Source organism: Ailuropoda melanoleuca, chromosome X, assembly GCF_002007445.2.
Source record: "Ailuropoda melanoleuca isolate Jingjing chromosome X, ASM200744v2, whole genome shotgun sequence".
Lineage (NCBI taxonomy): Eukaryota > Metazoa > Chordata > Mammalia > Carnivora > Ursidae > Ailuropoda > Ailuropoda melanoleuca.
The window spans coordinates 55578697-55594208 of record NC_048238.1 but is presented as its reverse complement, the minus strand read 5'-3'; the positions used below and the strand labels follow the sequence as shown (position 1 = coordinate 55594208).

Here is a 15512-nt window from a genome sequence, read left to right as displayed (position 1 = left end):
ACCTACCAAATTCTGAGACAGCAAGGAGCAGAAAGGCAAATAGCACATTGCACTTCCAGAATTGTCTTTCACACTTTATCAATCACCTTCTTGTAGAAATGTATAGATGAGATGAGATGTATGCTTAAGCACTTACTGCCTATTTTTCTCTTTGAGATGTTTGACAAACAAGAGTTATTTTCTATATATCCTTCACTGAAGAGCTGGGTCAACACAGCTGCTTTCTGTCCAGACTTAAAGGCAAGAACACCCTAAGGTTGGGATTCCAGATAAATAGAATGTTGTGCCTACCATGGAGCCATGATCTGGAATCTGTCTGCTTAACATAGCGGCATGAAAGTTTTCCAGCCTCTTGTGGCAAGGGTAGCCCATTCTTTTTTTTTTTAACATTTTTTTTTATTATATTGTGTTAGTCACCATACAGTACATCCCTAGGTTTTGATGTAAAGTTCTGTGATTCATTACTTGCATATATAGGGTAGCCCATTCTGACTGGCATCTATACTCTGGGATCTAGACCTCATAATAATGGAAGTACTCTGAATGGCACAGTGATTTCATAAAGAATATACTAACCATAAACTATAAGGGAACTGCTGCCAACTTTTTGTTTATTCATTTATTTATTTATTTATTTTAAGTTTTTTATTGAAATTCCAGTTAGTAAACATACAGTGTAATATTAGCTTCAGGTGTACAATACAGTGATTCAACAGTTCTATACACCACCCTGTGCTCATAACAAGTGCACTCCTTTGTCCTCATCACCTATTTAACCCATTCTCCCACCCACCTGCATTCTGGTAACCATCAGTTTCTTCTTTCTACTTAAGCACCTATTTCTTGGTTTGCCTCCCTCTCTTTTTTTTTCCCTTTGCTCATTTTTTTTCTTTCTTAAATTCCACATATGAGTGAAATCATATGGTATTTCTCTCTCTCTGACAAACTTATTTCACTTACCATAATACTCTCTAGTTCCATCCATGTCATTGCAAATGGCAAGATTTGATTCTTTTTTATGGTTTGAGTAATATTCCATTACACACACACACACACACACACACACACACACATACACGCCCCACATCTTCTTTCTCTGTTCATCTATTGATGGACACTTAGGCTGTTTCTATAATTTAGCTATTATAGATTATGCTGCTATAAACATCAGGGTGCATGTATCCCTTTGAATTCCTATTTTTTTGTATTCTTTGGGGAAATACCTAGGAGTGCAATTGCTGGATTGTAGGGTATTTCTGTTTTTAACTTTTTAAGGGACCTCCACACTGTTTTCCAGAGTGGCTGCCGCCGTTTGCATTCCCACCAGCAGTGCAAGAGGGTTCCCCTTTCTCCACCTCCACACCTTTGCCAACGCTGGCTGTTTCTTGTGTTATCGATTTTAGCCATTCTGACAGGTGTGAGGTGATATCTCATTGTAGTTTTGATTTGCATTTCCCTGATGATCAGTGATATTGACCATCTTTTCATGTGTCTATTGGCCAACTGTATGTCTTCTTTGAAAAAATATCTACTTATGCCTTCTGCCCATTTTTAACTGGATTCTTTGTTTCTGGGTGTTGTATTTTATAAGTTCTTTGTATATTTTGGATACTAATCCTTTATCAGATATGTCATTTTGCAAATATCTTCTCCCATTCCATAGGTTGCCTTTTAGTTTTGTTGACTGTTGCCTTCATTGTGCAGAAGCTTATTTTGATGAAGTCCCAATAGTTTTTTTGTTTGTTTGTTTTCTTTTGTTTCCCTTGCCTCAGGAGACATATCCAGAAAGAAGTTGCTACGGCCAATGTCAAAGAGGTTACTGCCTGTATTCTCTTATAGGATTTTTACAGTTTCAGGTCTCACATTTAGGTCTTTAATCCATTTTGAATTTATTTTTATGTTTGGTGTAAAAAAAGTGGTCCAGTTTCGGGGCGCCTGTGTGGCTCAGTCGTTAAACGTCTGCCTTCAGCTCAGGGCATGATCCCAGGGTCCTGGGATCAAACCCCACATTGGGCTCCCTCTTCTGCTGGGAACCTGCTTCTTCCTCTCCACTCCCCTGCTTGTGTCCCCTCTCTCGCTGGCTGTCTCTCTCTCTGTCAAATAAATAAATAAAATCTTTAAAAAAAAGTAAAAAAAGAGTGGTCCAATTTCCTTCTTTTGTATGTTGCTGTCCAGTTTTTCCAACATCATTTGTTGAAGACAATCTTTTTTCCATTGGATATTCTTTCATGCTTTGTCAAAAATTAATTGACCATATAGTTGTGGGCTCATTTCTAGGTTTTTCTCTTCTGTTCTATTGATCTATGTGTCTATTTTTTGTGACAGTACCATACTGTTTGGATCACTACAGCTTTGTAATATAACTTGAAGTACAGAATTGTGATGCCTCCAGCTTTGCTTTTCGTTTTAGATTTCTTTGGCTTTTCAGGGTCTTTTGTGGTTCCATATAAATTTTAGGATTGTTTGTTTTAGCTCTATGAAAAATGCTGTTGATATTTTGATAGGGATTACATTAAACTCATAGATTGCTTTGGGTAGTATAGACATTTTAAGAATATTTGTTCTTCCAATCCATGAGCATGGGAAATCTTTCTATGTCTTTGTGTCATCTTCAATTTCTTTCATCAGTATTTTCTAGTTTTCAGAGTGCAGGTCTTTCACCTCTTTGGTTAGATTTATTCGTAGGTATCTTAAGGGTTTGGGTGCAGTTGTAAATGAGGTTGATTCCTTAATTTCTCTTTCTGCTGCTTCATTATTAGTGTTTGGAAATGCAATATATTTCTGTATTTTGATTTTGTATCCTGTGACTTTACTAAATTTGTGTATCAGTTCTTGCAGGGTTTTTTTTTTTTTGATAGAGTCAGGTTTTCTCTACAAAGTATTATATAATCTGTAAATAGTGAACATTTTACTTCTTCTTTGCAGATTTGGATGCCTTTTATTTCTTTTTGTTGTCTGATTGCTGTATCTTGGACTTCCAGTACTATGTTAAAGAACAGTGGTGAGAGTAGACATCCCTGTCTTGTTCCCTTCCATAGAAGTAAAGCTCTCAGTTTTTCCCCATTCAGTATGATGTGAACTGTGGGTTTTTCATATATGGCCTTTATTATGTTGAGGTATGTTCCCTCTAAACCTACTTTGTTGAGGCTTGTTTTCATGAATGGGTGTTGAACTTTGTCATGTGCATTTTATGCATCTATTCAAATAATCATATGATTCTTTTTTTTAAAAGATTTTTTATTTATTTGACAGAGAGAGACAGCCAGCAAGAGAGGGAACACAAGCAGGGGGAATGGGAGAGGAAGAAGCAGGCTTCCTAGCAGAGAAGCCCGATATGGGGCTCGATCCCAGAACGCTGGGATCACGCCCTGAGCCAAAGGCAGACGCTTAACGACTGTGCCACCCAGGCGCCCCCAAATAATCATATGATTCTTATCCTTTCATTTATTGTGGAGCATCCCATTGATTGATTAGAGGATATTGAACTACCTTTGCAACTCAAGAGTAAATCCAAATTGATCATTCTGAATTATTCTTTTAAAGTATTGTTGGGTTTGGTTTGCTAGTAATTTATTGACAATTTTTGCCTCCGTATTCATCAGGGATATTGGTCTGTAATTCTCTTTTTCAATGGAGTCTCCCTCTGGTTTTGGTATCAGGGTAATGCTGGGCTCATGGAATGAATTTGGAGATTTCCTCCCATTTCTATTTTTTTTGAAGAGCTTAAGAAGCTATTCTTTAAACATTCTTTAAATGTTTGGTAGAATTCCCCTGGGAAGCCATTTGGTCCTTGGTTTTTTTTGTTGGGAGATTTTTTTATTACTGAATTAATTTCTTTGCTAGTTATTTGTGTGTTCAAGTTTTCTAATTCTTCCTGTTTCAGTTTTGGTAGTTTATATGTTTCTAGGAATTTATCCATTTCTTCCAGATTGCCCAGTTTGTTGGCATAAGTTTTTTTCATAATATTCTCATAATTCTTTGGATTTCTGTGGTGTTGGTTGTTTCTTGTCTTCTCTCATTTGTGATTTATTTCACTTAGCATAATCTCCGCCACTCCTGTCCATGTTGCTGCAAATGTTGGGTAATCGTTCTTTCTGATGGCTGAGTACTATTCCATTGTATATCTGGACCACATCTTCTTAATCCAGCCATCTGTTGAGGGGTATCTCGGCTCCTTCCACAATTTAGCTATTGTGGACAATGCTGCTATGAACACTGGGGTGCCTATGGCCCTTCTCTTCACTACGTCTGTATCTTTGGGGTAAACACCCAGTAGTGCAATGGCTGGGTCATAGGGTAGTTCAATTTTTAACTTTTTAAGGGACCTCCACACTGTTTTCCAGAGTGGCTGTACCAACTTGCATTCCCACCAACAATGTAGGAGGGATCCCCTTTCTCCACATCCTCTCAAACATTTGTTATTTCCTGCTTTGTCAATTATTGCCATTCTAACTGGCATAAGGTGGTATCTCAGTGTGGTTTTGATTTGAATTTCCCTGATGGCTAATGATTTTGAACATTTTTTCATGTGTCTGTTAGCCATTTGTATGTCTTCATTGGAAAAGTGTCTGTTCATATCTTCTGCCCATTTTTTGATTTGTTTATTTCTTTCTTGTGTATTGAGTTTGAGAAATTCTTTATAGATCTTGGATACCAGTCCTTTATCTGTAGTGTCATTTGCAAATATTTTCTCCCATTCCGTGGGCTGCCTCTTAGTTTTTGTGACTGTTCCTTGGCTGTGTAGAAGCTTTTTATCTTGATGAAGTCACACAAGTTCATGTTTTATTTTGTTTCTCTTGCCTTTGGAGGTGTATCATGAAAAAAGTTGCTGTGGCTGATGTCAAAGAGGTTGCTGCCTATGTTTTCCTCTAGGATTTTGATGGATTCCTGTCTCACATCGAGGTCTTTCATCCATCTGGACTTTATCTTTATGTATGGTGTGAGAGAGTGGTCAAGTTTCATTCTTTTGCATGTAGCTGTCCAATTTTCCCAGCACCATTTATTGAAGAGACTGTCTTTTTTCCACCGGATGTTTTTTCCTGCTTTATCAAAGATTAGTTGCCCAAAGAGCCGAGGGTCCATTTCTGGGTTCTCTATTCTGTTCCATTGGTCTATGTGTCAGTTTTTGTGCCAGTACCATGCCGTCTTTGTGATCACACCTTTGTAGTACAGCTCGAAATCCGGCATTGTGATGCCCCCAGCTTTGTTTTTCCTTTTCAACAGTTCCTTGGAGATTCGGGGCCTTTTCTGGTTCCATACAAATTTAAGGACTATTTGTTCCAGTTCTTTGAAAAATGTCCTCGGTATTTTGATCGGGATAGCATTGAAAGTGTAGATTGCTCTGGGTAGCATGGACATTTTAACTATGTTAATTCTTCCGATCCATGAGCATGGAATATTTTTCCATCTTTTTCTGTCTTCTTCAATGTCTTCAAGAATGATTTGTAGTTTCTAGAATATAGATCCTTTACCTCTCTGGTTAAGTTAATTCCAAGATAACGTATGATTTTTGGTGCTATTGTAAATGGAATGGATTCCCTAATGTCTCTTTCTTCAGTCTCATTATTCGTGTATAGAAATGCAACTGATTTCTGAGCATTGATTTTGTATCCCGCCACATTACTGAATTTGTCTATAAGTTCTAGTAGTTTCAGGTTGGATTCTTTTGGGTTTTCCATATATAGTATCATGTCATCTGCGAAGAGAGACAGTTTGACTTCTTTACCGATCTGGTTACCTTTTATCCCTTTTTGTTGTATGATTGCTGTTGCAAGGACTTCTAGTATTATGTCGAATAATAATGGCGAGAGTGGACATCCTTGTCATGTTCCTGATCTTAAGGGAAAGCCTTCCAGGTTTTCCCCATTGAGAATATTCGCTGTAGGCTTTTCATAGATGGTATTTATGAAATTGAGGAATGTGCCCTCTATCCCTACACTCTGAAGTGTTTTAATCAGGAAAGGATGCTGTATTTTGTCAAATGCTTTTTCTGCATCAATTGAGAGGATCATATGGTTCTTGACTTTCTTCTTGTTGATATGATGTATCACACTGATAGATTTGCAAATGTTGAACCAGCCTTGCATCCCAGGGATTAATCCCACTTGATCGTGATGGATAATCCTTTGATGTACTGTTGGATCCTATTAGCTAGGATCTTGTTGAGAATTTTGGCATCCACACTCATCATGGATATCGGTCTGTAATTCTTCTTTTTGATGGAGTCTTTGCCTGGTTTGGGGATCAAGGTAATACTGGCCTCATAGAATGAGTTTGTTAGTATTCCTTCTGTTTCTGTTTTTTGGAACAGCTTCAGGAGAATAGGTATTATTTCTTCTTTGAATGTTTGGTAGAATTCCCTGGGGAATCTGTCAAGCCCTGGACTCTTGTTTTTTTGGAGGTTTTTGATCACTGCTTCAATCTCTTCACAATTAATTGGTCTGTTTAAAAAATCAGTTTCTTCCTGTTTCAGTCTTGGTAGTTTATAGGTTTCCAGGAAGGCATCCATTTCTTCCAGGTTGTTTAATTGATTGGCATAAAAGTGTTGATAAAAGTTTCTAATGATCCATCCTATTTCATTGGTGTTGGTTGTGACCTCTCCCTTTTCATTCATAATTTTATTAATTTGGGTCCTTTCTCTATTCTTTTGAATAAGTCTGGCCAGTGGCTTATCGATCTTGTTTATTTTTTGAAGGAACCAGCTTCTAGTATCCTTAGGTGCAAGATGAGTCTCTTGTAGACAGCAAATGGATGAGTCATCTCTTTTTTCCAATCTGCAACGCTGTGGCGTTTTATGGGAGCATTTAGGAAATTCACATTGAGAGTGATTATTGAGAGATATGATTTTAATGAAGTCATGTTTGCTGTGAACTCTTTGTTTCTATAGATAAATTTCTGTTCTGTATCACTCTTCGGGCCTTTTCACTTTTATAGAACCCCCTTTAACATCTCCTGTAGGGCTGGTTTCGTGGTTCCGAAATTGATCAGTGTCTGGCGATCTTGGGAGGTCCTTACCTCTGCATCAATTCTGAATGACAGCCTTGCTAAATAAAGGATCGTTGGCTGCATGTTTTTCTCAGATAGAGCTTAAAAATGCCCTGCCAACCCTTTCTCTCATTCCAGGTCTGTGTAGACAGGTCTGACGTAATTCTGATATTTTTGCCTCTGGACGTGAGAAATTTTTTCACCCTGGCTGCTTTCAGTACTGTATCCTAGGATCTAATATTTGCGAATTGCACTATGACCTGACGTGGTGTAGGTTTGTCATTGTTGAACTTGGGAGAGGTCCTCTCTGCCTCTTGGACACGAACGCCTGTTTCCTTTGCTAGATTAGGGAAGTTTTCAGCTGCAGTTTGTTCAAATATCTCTGCTAGACCTCTCTCTTTCTCCACCTACTTGGGGATGCCGATGATTCTGACATTGGAGCGTTTCATTGAGTCAGTAATCTCCTGTAATCTACATTCTTGAGATTGGATTTTTTTGAGTTTCTGTTTTAGCTTTCTCTTCTACCTCCCTTCTTCCAATTCACTTATTTGTTCTTCTACCTCATTTACCCTGGTCGTCAGAGCATCTAGTTTTGACTGCATTTGATTCATAGCATTTTTAATTTCTGCCAGATTCCCTCTCATTTCCTCCATTAGAGATTCTGTATTCTCGTTAATATTTTCATTATTATTTTTTTCAAGTCTACACATCATCTTGACCATTGGTACTCTGAACTCCATTTCTGATAATTTGGTTATATCCATATCCATCAGTTCTGTGGCAGAGGCCACAGACTCATTGTCTTTTCTTTGCTGGGGGGGACTTCTCCTTCTCGTCATTCTGATGAGGAGTGGTTGCGGGCTTGCCCAGAGCCCAAATTATTGACCAGGACCCAGGCAGTGTGCACTTGTTTTATAGGGACCTTAGGGATGTGGGCTTCTTGATTTTTCAGCCTACCTTCTGGGGGAGGGGCTTGCCGCACTGACACTCAGGCAACCTTTTTTGGGTAGAGTCTCCTTGTCCTCTGCGAGGGGGGATGTTGATAGGCACAATGTGAGCCGGTATTCCTGGGCTTTTGGTTCTCTGTGATTTTCTGTGGCTCTTCTGAGAGTCAGAGCAGCAGTGGCCGAATCCTAGCCTCTGTCTCAGAACAGAGAGATCGCAGTCCGCTCTCCACTCACCTCTCCTGGCCACTTTAACTCTGTTTTTGTAGGTGCTGCTAAAAACCCTACAGCATCCTGGTTTGTGCACCCCACAGCCATTCTCCCAGCCCTCACTTCCAAGGCCGGCACATCTCTGTCCTTTGTGCTTCTAACACCGCCAGCCGCCCCCCAGTTCCCACACACTCCCAAGCTCCCTGTTTCAGAGAGTTTTGCATGCACTCCGGAGTGCCAGTTTTCAGTCTGGTCGCACGCGCTCCCAAGATCCCAGTTTCAGTCTAGTTCCAGTGAACGCTCCGGAGCTGCGGATTTCAGTCTGGTCGCATGCGCGTTTTCAGGCTCACGGTCTCAGTCTGCTCTCTCGCGGGTGCTGGTCCGCGAGTCTGGCCCGCTCCCCAGTGCAGGTGGCTACTGCTTCCTGGCGCCGAGCAGGGCGGCTCCCTCCCCCTTCCATTTATCTTCCAATATCTGTGCGCGGATTCACGGCTCCCCACTTCATACCTCAATACTCAGCGCTGGAGATGTTCATTTGTAGAGATCCAGATGTATCTTCCTGCATCTCAGGCTGATTCCGTGGGTTTTCAGGATGGTCTGGTACATATCCAGCTCGACTCAGGGTTCCAGCTGAAAAAGGGGACCCCTACTCCTCCACCATCTTAACTCCTCCTTCTAAATAAATAATTCTTTTTTAAAAGTATTTCTCTCCAGCTTTCTTTTGACATCCATTTGTGACATAAATTTTTCTCCATCTCCTCACTTTCAGTCTGCAGATGTCTTTAGGTTTAAAGTGAGTTTCTTATAGCCAGCAAATAGATGAGTCTTGTTTTTTATCCATCTGACACCCTATGTCTTTTGATTGGAGTGTTTAGTGCATTTACATTCAGAGTAATTATTGACAGATATGTATTTAATGCCAGTTTATTACTTGTTTTATCATTGTGTCTAGAGATTTTCTCTGATCCTTGTCTTTTTTTAAGATTTATTTATTTACTTTGGAGAGAACATGGAGGGGAGGGACAGAGGGGGAATCTTAAGCAGACTCTGCACTGAGCATGGCGCCCAATGCAGGGCTCCATCTCACAACCCTGACCTCATGACCTGAGCCAAAACCAAGAGTCAGATGCTCAATTGACTGCGCCACCCAGGTGCCCCTCCTTTCTTGTCTTTCTTGCTTTTGGTTTTTTCCTTTCCACTCAAAGAGTCCCCCTTAATATTTCTTGCAGGGCTGGTTCTGTGTTCATGAAGTCCTTTAGTGTTTGTTTGTCTGGGAAACTCCATCTCTCCTTCTATTCTGAATGATAGCCTTCCTGGATAGAGTATTCTTGGCTGCCAATTTCTCCCATTCAGCACTTTTAATATGTCATGCCACTCCCTTGTCACTTGCCAAGTTTCTGTTGAGACATCCCAGCTAGCCTTATGGGTTTTCCCTTGTAAGTTAAGGACTTCTTTTGTCTTGTTGCTTTTAAGATTTTTTTCTTTATCACTAGATTTTGCAATTTTAATTATGAAAGTTCTTAGTGTTAACCTACTTTTGTTGATTTTGATGGGAATTTTCTGTGCCTTGTGGATCTGGGTATCTGTTTCCTTCCCCAGGTTAGAGACATTTTCAGCTATTATTTCTTCAAATAAATTTTCTGCCCCCTTTCTCTCTTTTTCTTCTTCTTCTGGGACTCCTATAATATGAATGTTATTATGTTTGATGAAGTCACTGAGTCACCTAAGTCTATTCTTGTGTTGCATAATTCTTCTTTCTCTCTTTTGTTCACCTTCATTACTTTTCATTCTTTTGTCTTCTAGGTCACTGATTCATTCCTCTTCTTCTCGCAGCCTGCTGTTCATTGCATTAAGCCTGTTTCCAATCTTATTTATTACATTCTTCCTTTCTGATTGATTGTTTTTTAACACTTTTTATCTCTGTGATGAGGGATTCCCTGATGTCTTCCATTCTTTTCTCAAGCCTGAGTATTCATATGATTGTTGCTTCAAATTTTCCATCAGGCATGTTACTTATATCTGTTTTGCTTACATCTCTGGCCATGGCCTTATCTTGTTCTTTCATTTAGAATAAATTCCTCCATCTTCATGTTTTGTCTAAGTCTCTACCTTCATCTCTGTGTTAAAAAAGCCAGTTATATCTCCTGCTCCTGAATGTAATGGCCTTATGACAAAAGGGTCATATAGTGCCCAGGGCGTTGCCCTTCAGGGAGTGTCTCTGACGTGTGCTTCATCTACTCTGCTGTTGTGTTTAGGCTTCTCTATCCTTCAGGCCAGTCATCTGCAGAGGCTCTCCTTACCTCCAGTGGGCAGTGTTTGGTTCCTGTCCTGAATGAGGTGAGTTTTAACTAGGTGTGCTCTGGTCTTCTTGTGAAATGAGATCAAACACCACCTCCACCAGAACTGAGGCCCTGCAGAACTCTCTGGTGGGGAGACATGGTCTGGACAAGGGTTTGTGCTGATCTTCTTGGGGAGGGGCTCACTGCACTGGGACTGAGGCAAGTGTGACTGAGAAGGGCAGTCCTTCCAGTGTGCAGGCATATGGGGCTTGGTGTAAGCAAGTTAGACAGCCAGTGTTGGCACTTCTGTGTTTCCTGCAGGTGGCTCTGTATTTATGCTGATGGGTAGGGGAGGAAAATGGTGCAGGCCAGCTCCTTTGTCCTGGAGAGGCATCTCTGTGGATGCTGGCTCCCAGGGAGGTGCTTTGAGAAGAGCAAATAATCTCCCCTCTATGTGCCCCAGATGTTCTTCAGATCATTGTTTCCTCACCCTCTGCTCCTGCATTGTTCGCCTGCCTTCTCTCCAGGAGCAGTGAAGTGCCCTCCAGGCTCTGTTCTGGCCAACCTTGTGAGGCTTTACACTCTGCTGTTTGCAAGAACTCATGAAATTCAGCCCCTCCCCTTTTCCAATCCAATGGCTTTGGGGAAACATTCTTATGCATTCCCATGCATGCCTCTCTCTCTCTTGCCCTTCTCCACGACCATGGCTCCCTCCCTTCTGCAGCACCTGTGATCTGTTTCTCCACCAAACCATGTCTCCCCACTTCCTACCTTTTTCGATGTGACCTCTTCTCTTCCTTTAGTTGTGGATTTTGTTCTGTCAGTCTTCAGTTCTACTTCTGGGGTATTTAGAATTATTTGATAGTTATCTCATTGTGTTCATGGAACAAGACATGCCTGGGGTCCCCCTATTCCACCACCACTTTCCTTTCCCCCCGTCAACTTTTTTTTAAAATCTCAAACTGCCAAGTATATTATTATGCAAGGAGTATAAAGAAAGTGATTATCTGTACATTAAGCAAGCTGATTCAGAGTATACTTTACTCCTCCAAAATGCTCAGATTGGAAACAAAAACATTTATACTGTAAATGATGTTGCTTGTTAATTCCAAAGCCTCTTACTTTCTATATGCCTCATTCCTTTTTGAAACACAGCAACACCAAAGTACTTTAATAGCTATTTCAATTACATCCAATTGAAAAACATGAGATAGGGTAATTTTGTGAGTAGCAAGACCCAAAGCATCCCATTAAAGCCAGATGATGTTGAGTTATCATCACAGCTATTTAAGTCTAATACTTGCCAGTATTATAGATCAGATAATGCTTATAAATAAAATAATCTTATTTTATAGTACATCAACCTGGCTACTCTTGGAATGTGCATATCTCAACTGGTTATAAATGCTTTGGTATAGCACCCCAGTCTTTAGAGATCTGCAGATATCTGCTGTCTACAGCAATTGAACAATAAAGAAATATACCAGTGAATGAATACCCACCCATACGAGAGAAAGGGTCATTTGATCACCTGCACTTTTCAACCTTACAGATTATCCAGAAGTTTCATCATCTCTCACCATGGAAACAGAAACATAGCAGTTTACACATTTCCTGCATCTCTCAGACAGGTCAGTATTCTGAGGGCGGCACCTAGAGTGTTACCTGGGCTGCTAAGATGCAATCTTGGAAGCAGACTCGAGAAGAAGTAAGTTATTGCTCTGGCGAACAAAATGTTAAATTCTTCACCCTCATATTACTCACATAAGTAGAAATTCTATATATATTTTATAAAGCTTGACTAATAGCCCTTATAATGTGTTTCCCTATCTGTAGCCCTTACATAGAATTCATGTACATAATACTCTATCTCCTAAAAATTTTTAAATTAAAAATACCCATTTATTTAAAACTTAAAATTAACAAATGCTTACATGCTTTTAAATTTTGCTTCAAATTTTTGTAGGTAAAAAAGAAAGTATTGCCCTAATTTTTATACAAAAAGCAGATTCTAAACATTTCCTTCAAAATGAAAAGACAAACTTGTAGAAACATTTGCAAAATATATAATACACAAAATTTAATATCCTTAATTTACAAAGATCTTGCAAATCAGGAAGGAAAAAATACAACCATTAGAAAATGGGCAATCAACAAATGAAAGTTAAAATGAAGAATAAACATGAAAATTGTTCAACTTCATTAGAAAGAAATCAAATTCAAATAACCCAAAATATCAATTTTTGTCTACTAAAGCAACCAATTTTTATAAATTATAGTACTTAGTATTGATAAGGACATGTTGCAACAGGTATTGTATATACTGCCGATGTAAGTTTAAATTCATCATTTTTATGGCAATTTAATAACATATATAAAAACCATAAAATGTTCATATAATTTTATTTGATAACCAAATTTTAGGAAAGTATTTTAATGACATAATCAGAGTTCTGTACAACTATTCATTATCAATTTATCATAATATCAGAAAAGTAGAAACAAAACTAAATATCTAACAATAGAGGAATGGTGAAATAAATTGCTCCATTATTATGATGAAATAGTTTGCGCCACTGAAGTAACTATTTCGAAGAATAATTAATAGAGTTATGTCAAAAAGCTGTATGAATGCAGTTTAATTTTAAAAGTACAATTTATCAGCTTTATTGTGATATAATTCATTGTACCATATAATTTGACCACTTAAAATGAACAATTCCATGATTTTTAGGAAATTCACAGAGTCGCACAACCATCATCACAATTAATTTAGAATATTTAGGAACTGGGACACCTGGGGTGGCTCAGTCGTTAAGCATCTGCCTTCGGCCCAGGGCGTGATCCCGGCATTCTGGGATCAAGCCCCACATCAGGTTCCTCCACTGGGAGCCTGCCTCTTCCTCTCCCACTCCCCCTGCTTGTGTTCCCTCTCTCACTGGCTCTCTCTCTCTGTCAAATAAATAAATAAAATCTTTTAAAAAAATACAAAAAATTTTTTAAAAATAATATTTAGGAGCTCCATACTCTTAAGTGGTCACTCCTCATTCCTTCATTCCCACTTCTTGGTAACCACTCATCTACCTTTCTGTCTCTATAAATTTGCCTACTCTGGACATTCTACATAATTCATGATCCCATGGAATTATGTATGTGGCCTTTGATGAGAAAATATTTGCAAATCAAGTATCTGATAAGAGACTCATACGCAGAATATATAAAGAACTTTTATAATTCTATAATAAAAAGAAAAGCCAATTTTTTAAAAAAATGACAAAGGATTGAATAGATATTTCTCCATGTGTAAATGATCAATAAGCACATGAAAAGATGCTTAACGTTATTAGCCATTTGAAGAATGCAAATCAAAATCACAAGATACTACTTAATATCCACTAGGATCCAAAAGACAGATAATAACAAGTGCTGACAATGATATGGAAAAATCAGAAACCTCATATATTGCTGATTGCAGTGTAAAATGGTTCAATCACTTTGGAAAACAGTTTCAGTCTTTCAAAGTGTTAAACATAGAGATACCATATGACCCAGAAATTCCAGTCCTTCTATATAATGAAAATAAATGAAAGCATATGTCCACACAAAAACTTCTACATGAATGTTCACAGCAGCATTATTCATAATGGCCAAAATGTGGAAACAACCCTAACATGTATCTGCTGATAAATAGATAAATAAAATGTGGCACATCCATACAATGGAATACTGTTTGGCAACCAAAATAATACATGTTACAACATGGATGAACCTTGAAAACATTATAAAACTACATTTTAAATTTTAATTTAAAACTTTTAAGTATTAAAATATATGTAGAAAAACTTTACATAAAAAACCAGGGAGGTACTGTATGGTGACTAACATAATATAATAAAAAAATATTATTATAAAAAAAAGAAAAAGAAAAACATTGAAAGGAAATATAACAAAAATATAAGTAAAAATTAAATTTTTACAGGGTTACTCCCTTCTCTATCTAGCTTTGACTGGAGAGAGACTTCAACTTCTCTCTTGCCAATATATTTTTTGAAGTATAATTAAAGTACAGTGTTATATTACAATATGGTTCAATTGTATACGTTTCTTCATGCTCATCAAGATAAGCTGTACTCTTGTACTCTTTATGTATTTCACCTCTCCCCCACAACCTTTCCTCTGGCAACCTCTTGTTTGTTCTGTTTATAGGGTCTGGGTTTTTTTGTTCATCTTTTTCTTTGGTCATTTGTTTTGTTTCTTAAATTCCATATATGGGTGAAATTGTATGGTAGTTGTCTTTCTCTGACTGACAGCATCGGTCATTTCGCATCGTACCTTCTAGGCCTATCCATGTTGTTGTAAGTGGCATTTCTTGCCAATATTTATATCACCCTAACTCCATTGCCTCAGCCAGAAAAAAGAAGGCAGACGGATTGAATATGGAATTTTTTTTTTCTGGCTACAAAAATAACACAACTGATTATAAATACTGATTGCAACTTTTTACAAAAAACACAACTGAGATGTGATGTCCAGCCTAAACTGGCTTGAAAAATTTTCACTACTAACCTACTTACCAGTAGTTCTTTCCTCTATTAAGCACAACTTCATACAGTTTCTCATATCACTCCTATCCCTTATCATAATGAAAGTCCTAACACATGCAGAAGTGCTAGAAAAAGATATAAAGGCACTCTGGAAAAGAAAAAACTGTCCTGATTTGCAGTTGACATGATTGTCTACATAGATAATTCAAAGAATCTACAAAAACTCTTAGAACTAATAAGTGAGTTTAGCTAGTTCACAACACATAAGATCAACACACATAAACATCTATTGTGTTTCTATACACTAGCAATGCAAAATTGGGAAACCAAAATTAAAAAACACAGTACCACCTACAATAACTCCAGCAATTAAATAGCTAGATATTAATCTAACAAATCATATATAAGATCTGTATGTTGAAACCTACAAAACGCTGATGAAAAAGACCAAAGTAGTCCTAAAGAAAGAAAGAAATATAGTACGTTCATGAGTCAGAAGACTCAATATAATTAAGATTTCAGTGTTCCCAAATTGGTAGACAGGTTTAATG

General features: G+C 38.2%; 2 protein-coding genes across 3 annotated transcripts in view; one reads left to right on the top strand and one right to left on the bottom strand.

Annotated features, from left to right (window-relative positions):
* UPRT (uracil phosphoribosyltransferase homolog) overlaps positions 1 to 15512 on the bottom strand; it is a 144665-nt gene that overhangs the window by 29644 nt on the left and 99509 nt on the right. The gene's annotated exons all lie outside the window — the stretch shown is intronic.
* ZDHHC15 (zinc finger DHHC-type palmitoyltransferase 15) overlaps positions 1 to 15512 on the top strand; it is a 164061-nt gene that overhangs the window by 144010 nt on the left and 4539 nt on the right. For both annotated transcript variants that reach the window (XM_002929169.4, XM_019809840.2), the window contains exon 11: positions 11970 to 12048. In XM_002929169.4, the coding sequence (XP_002929215.2) occupies positions 11970 to 12016 (47 nt within the window). In that variant the 3' untranslated portion in view covers positions 12017 to 12048. The remainder of the gene's footprint in view (positions 1 to 11969; positions 12049 to 15512) is intronic.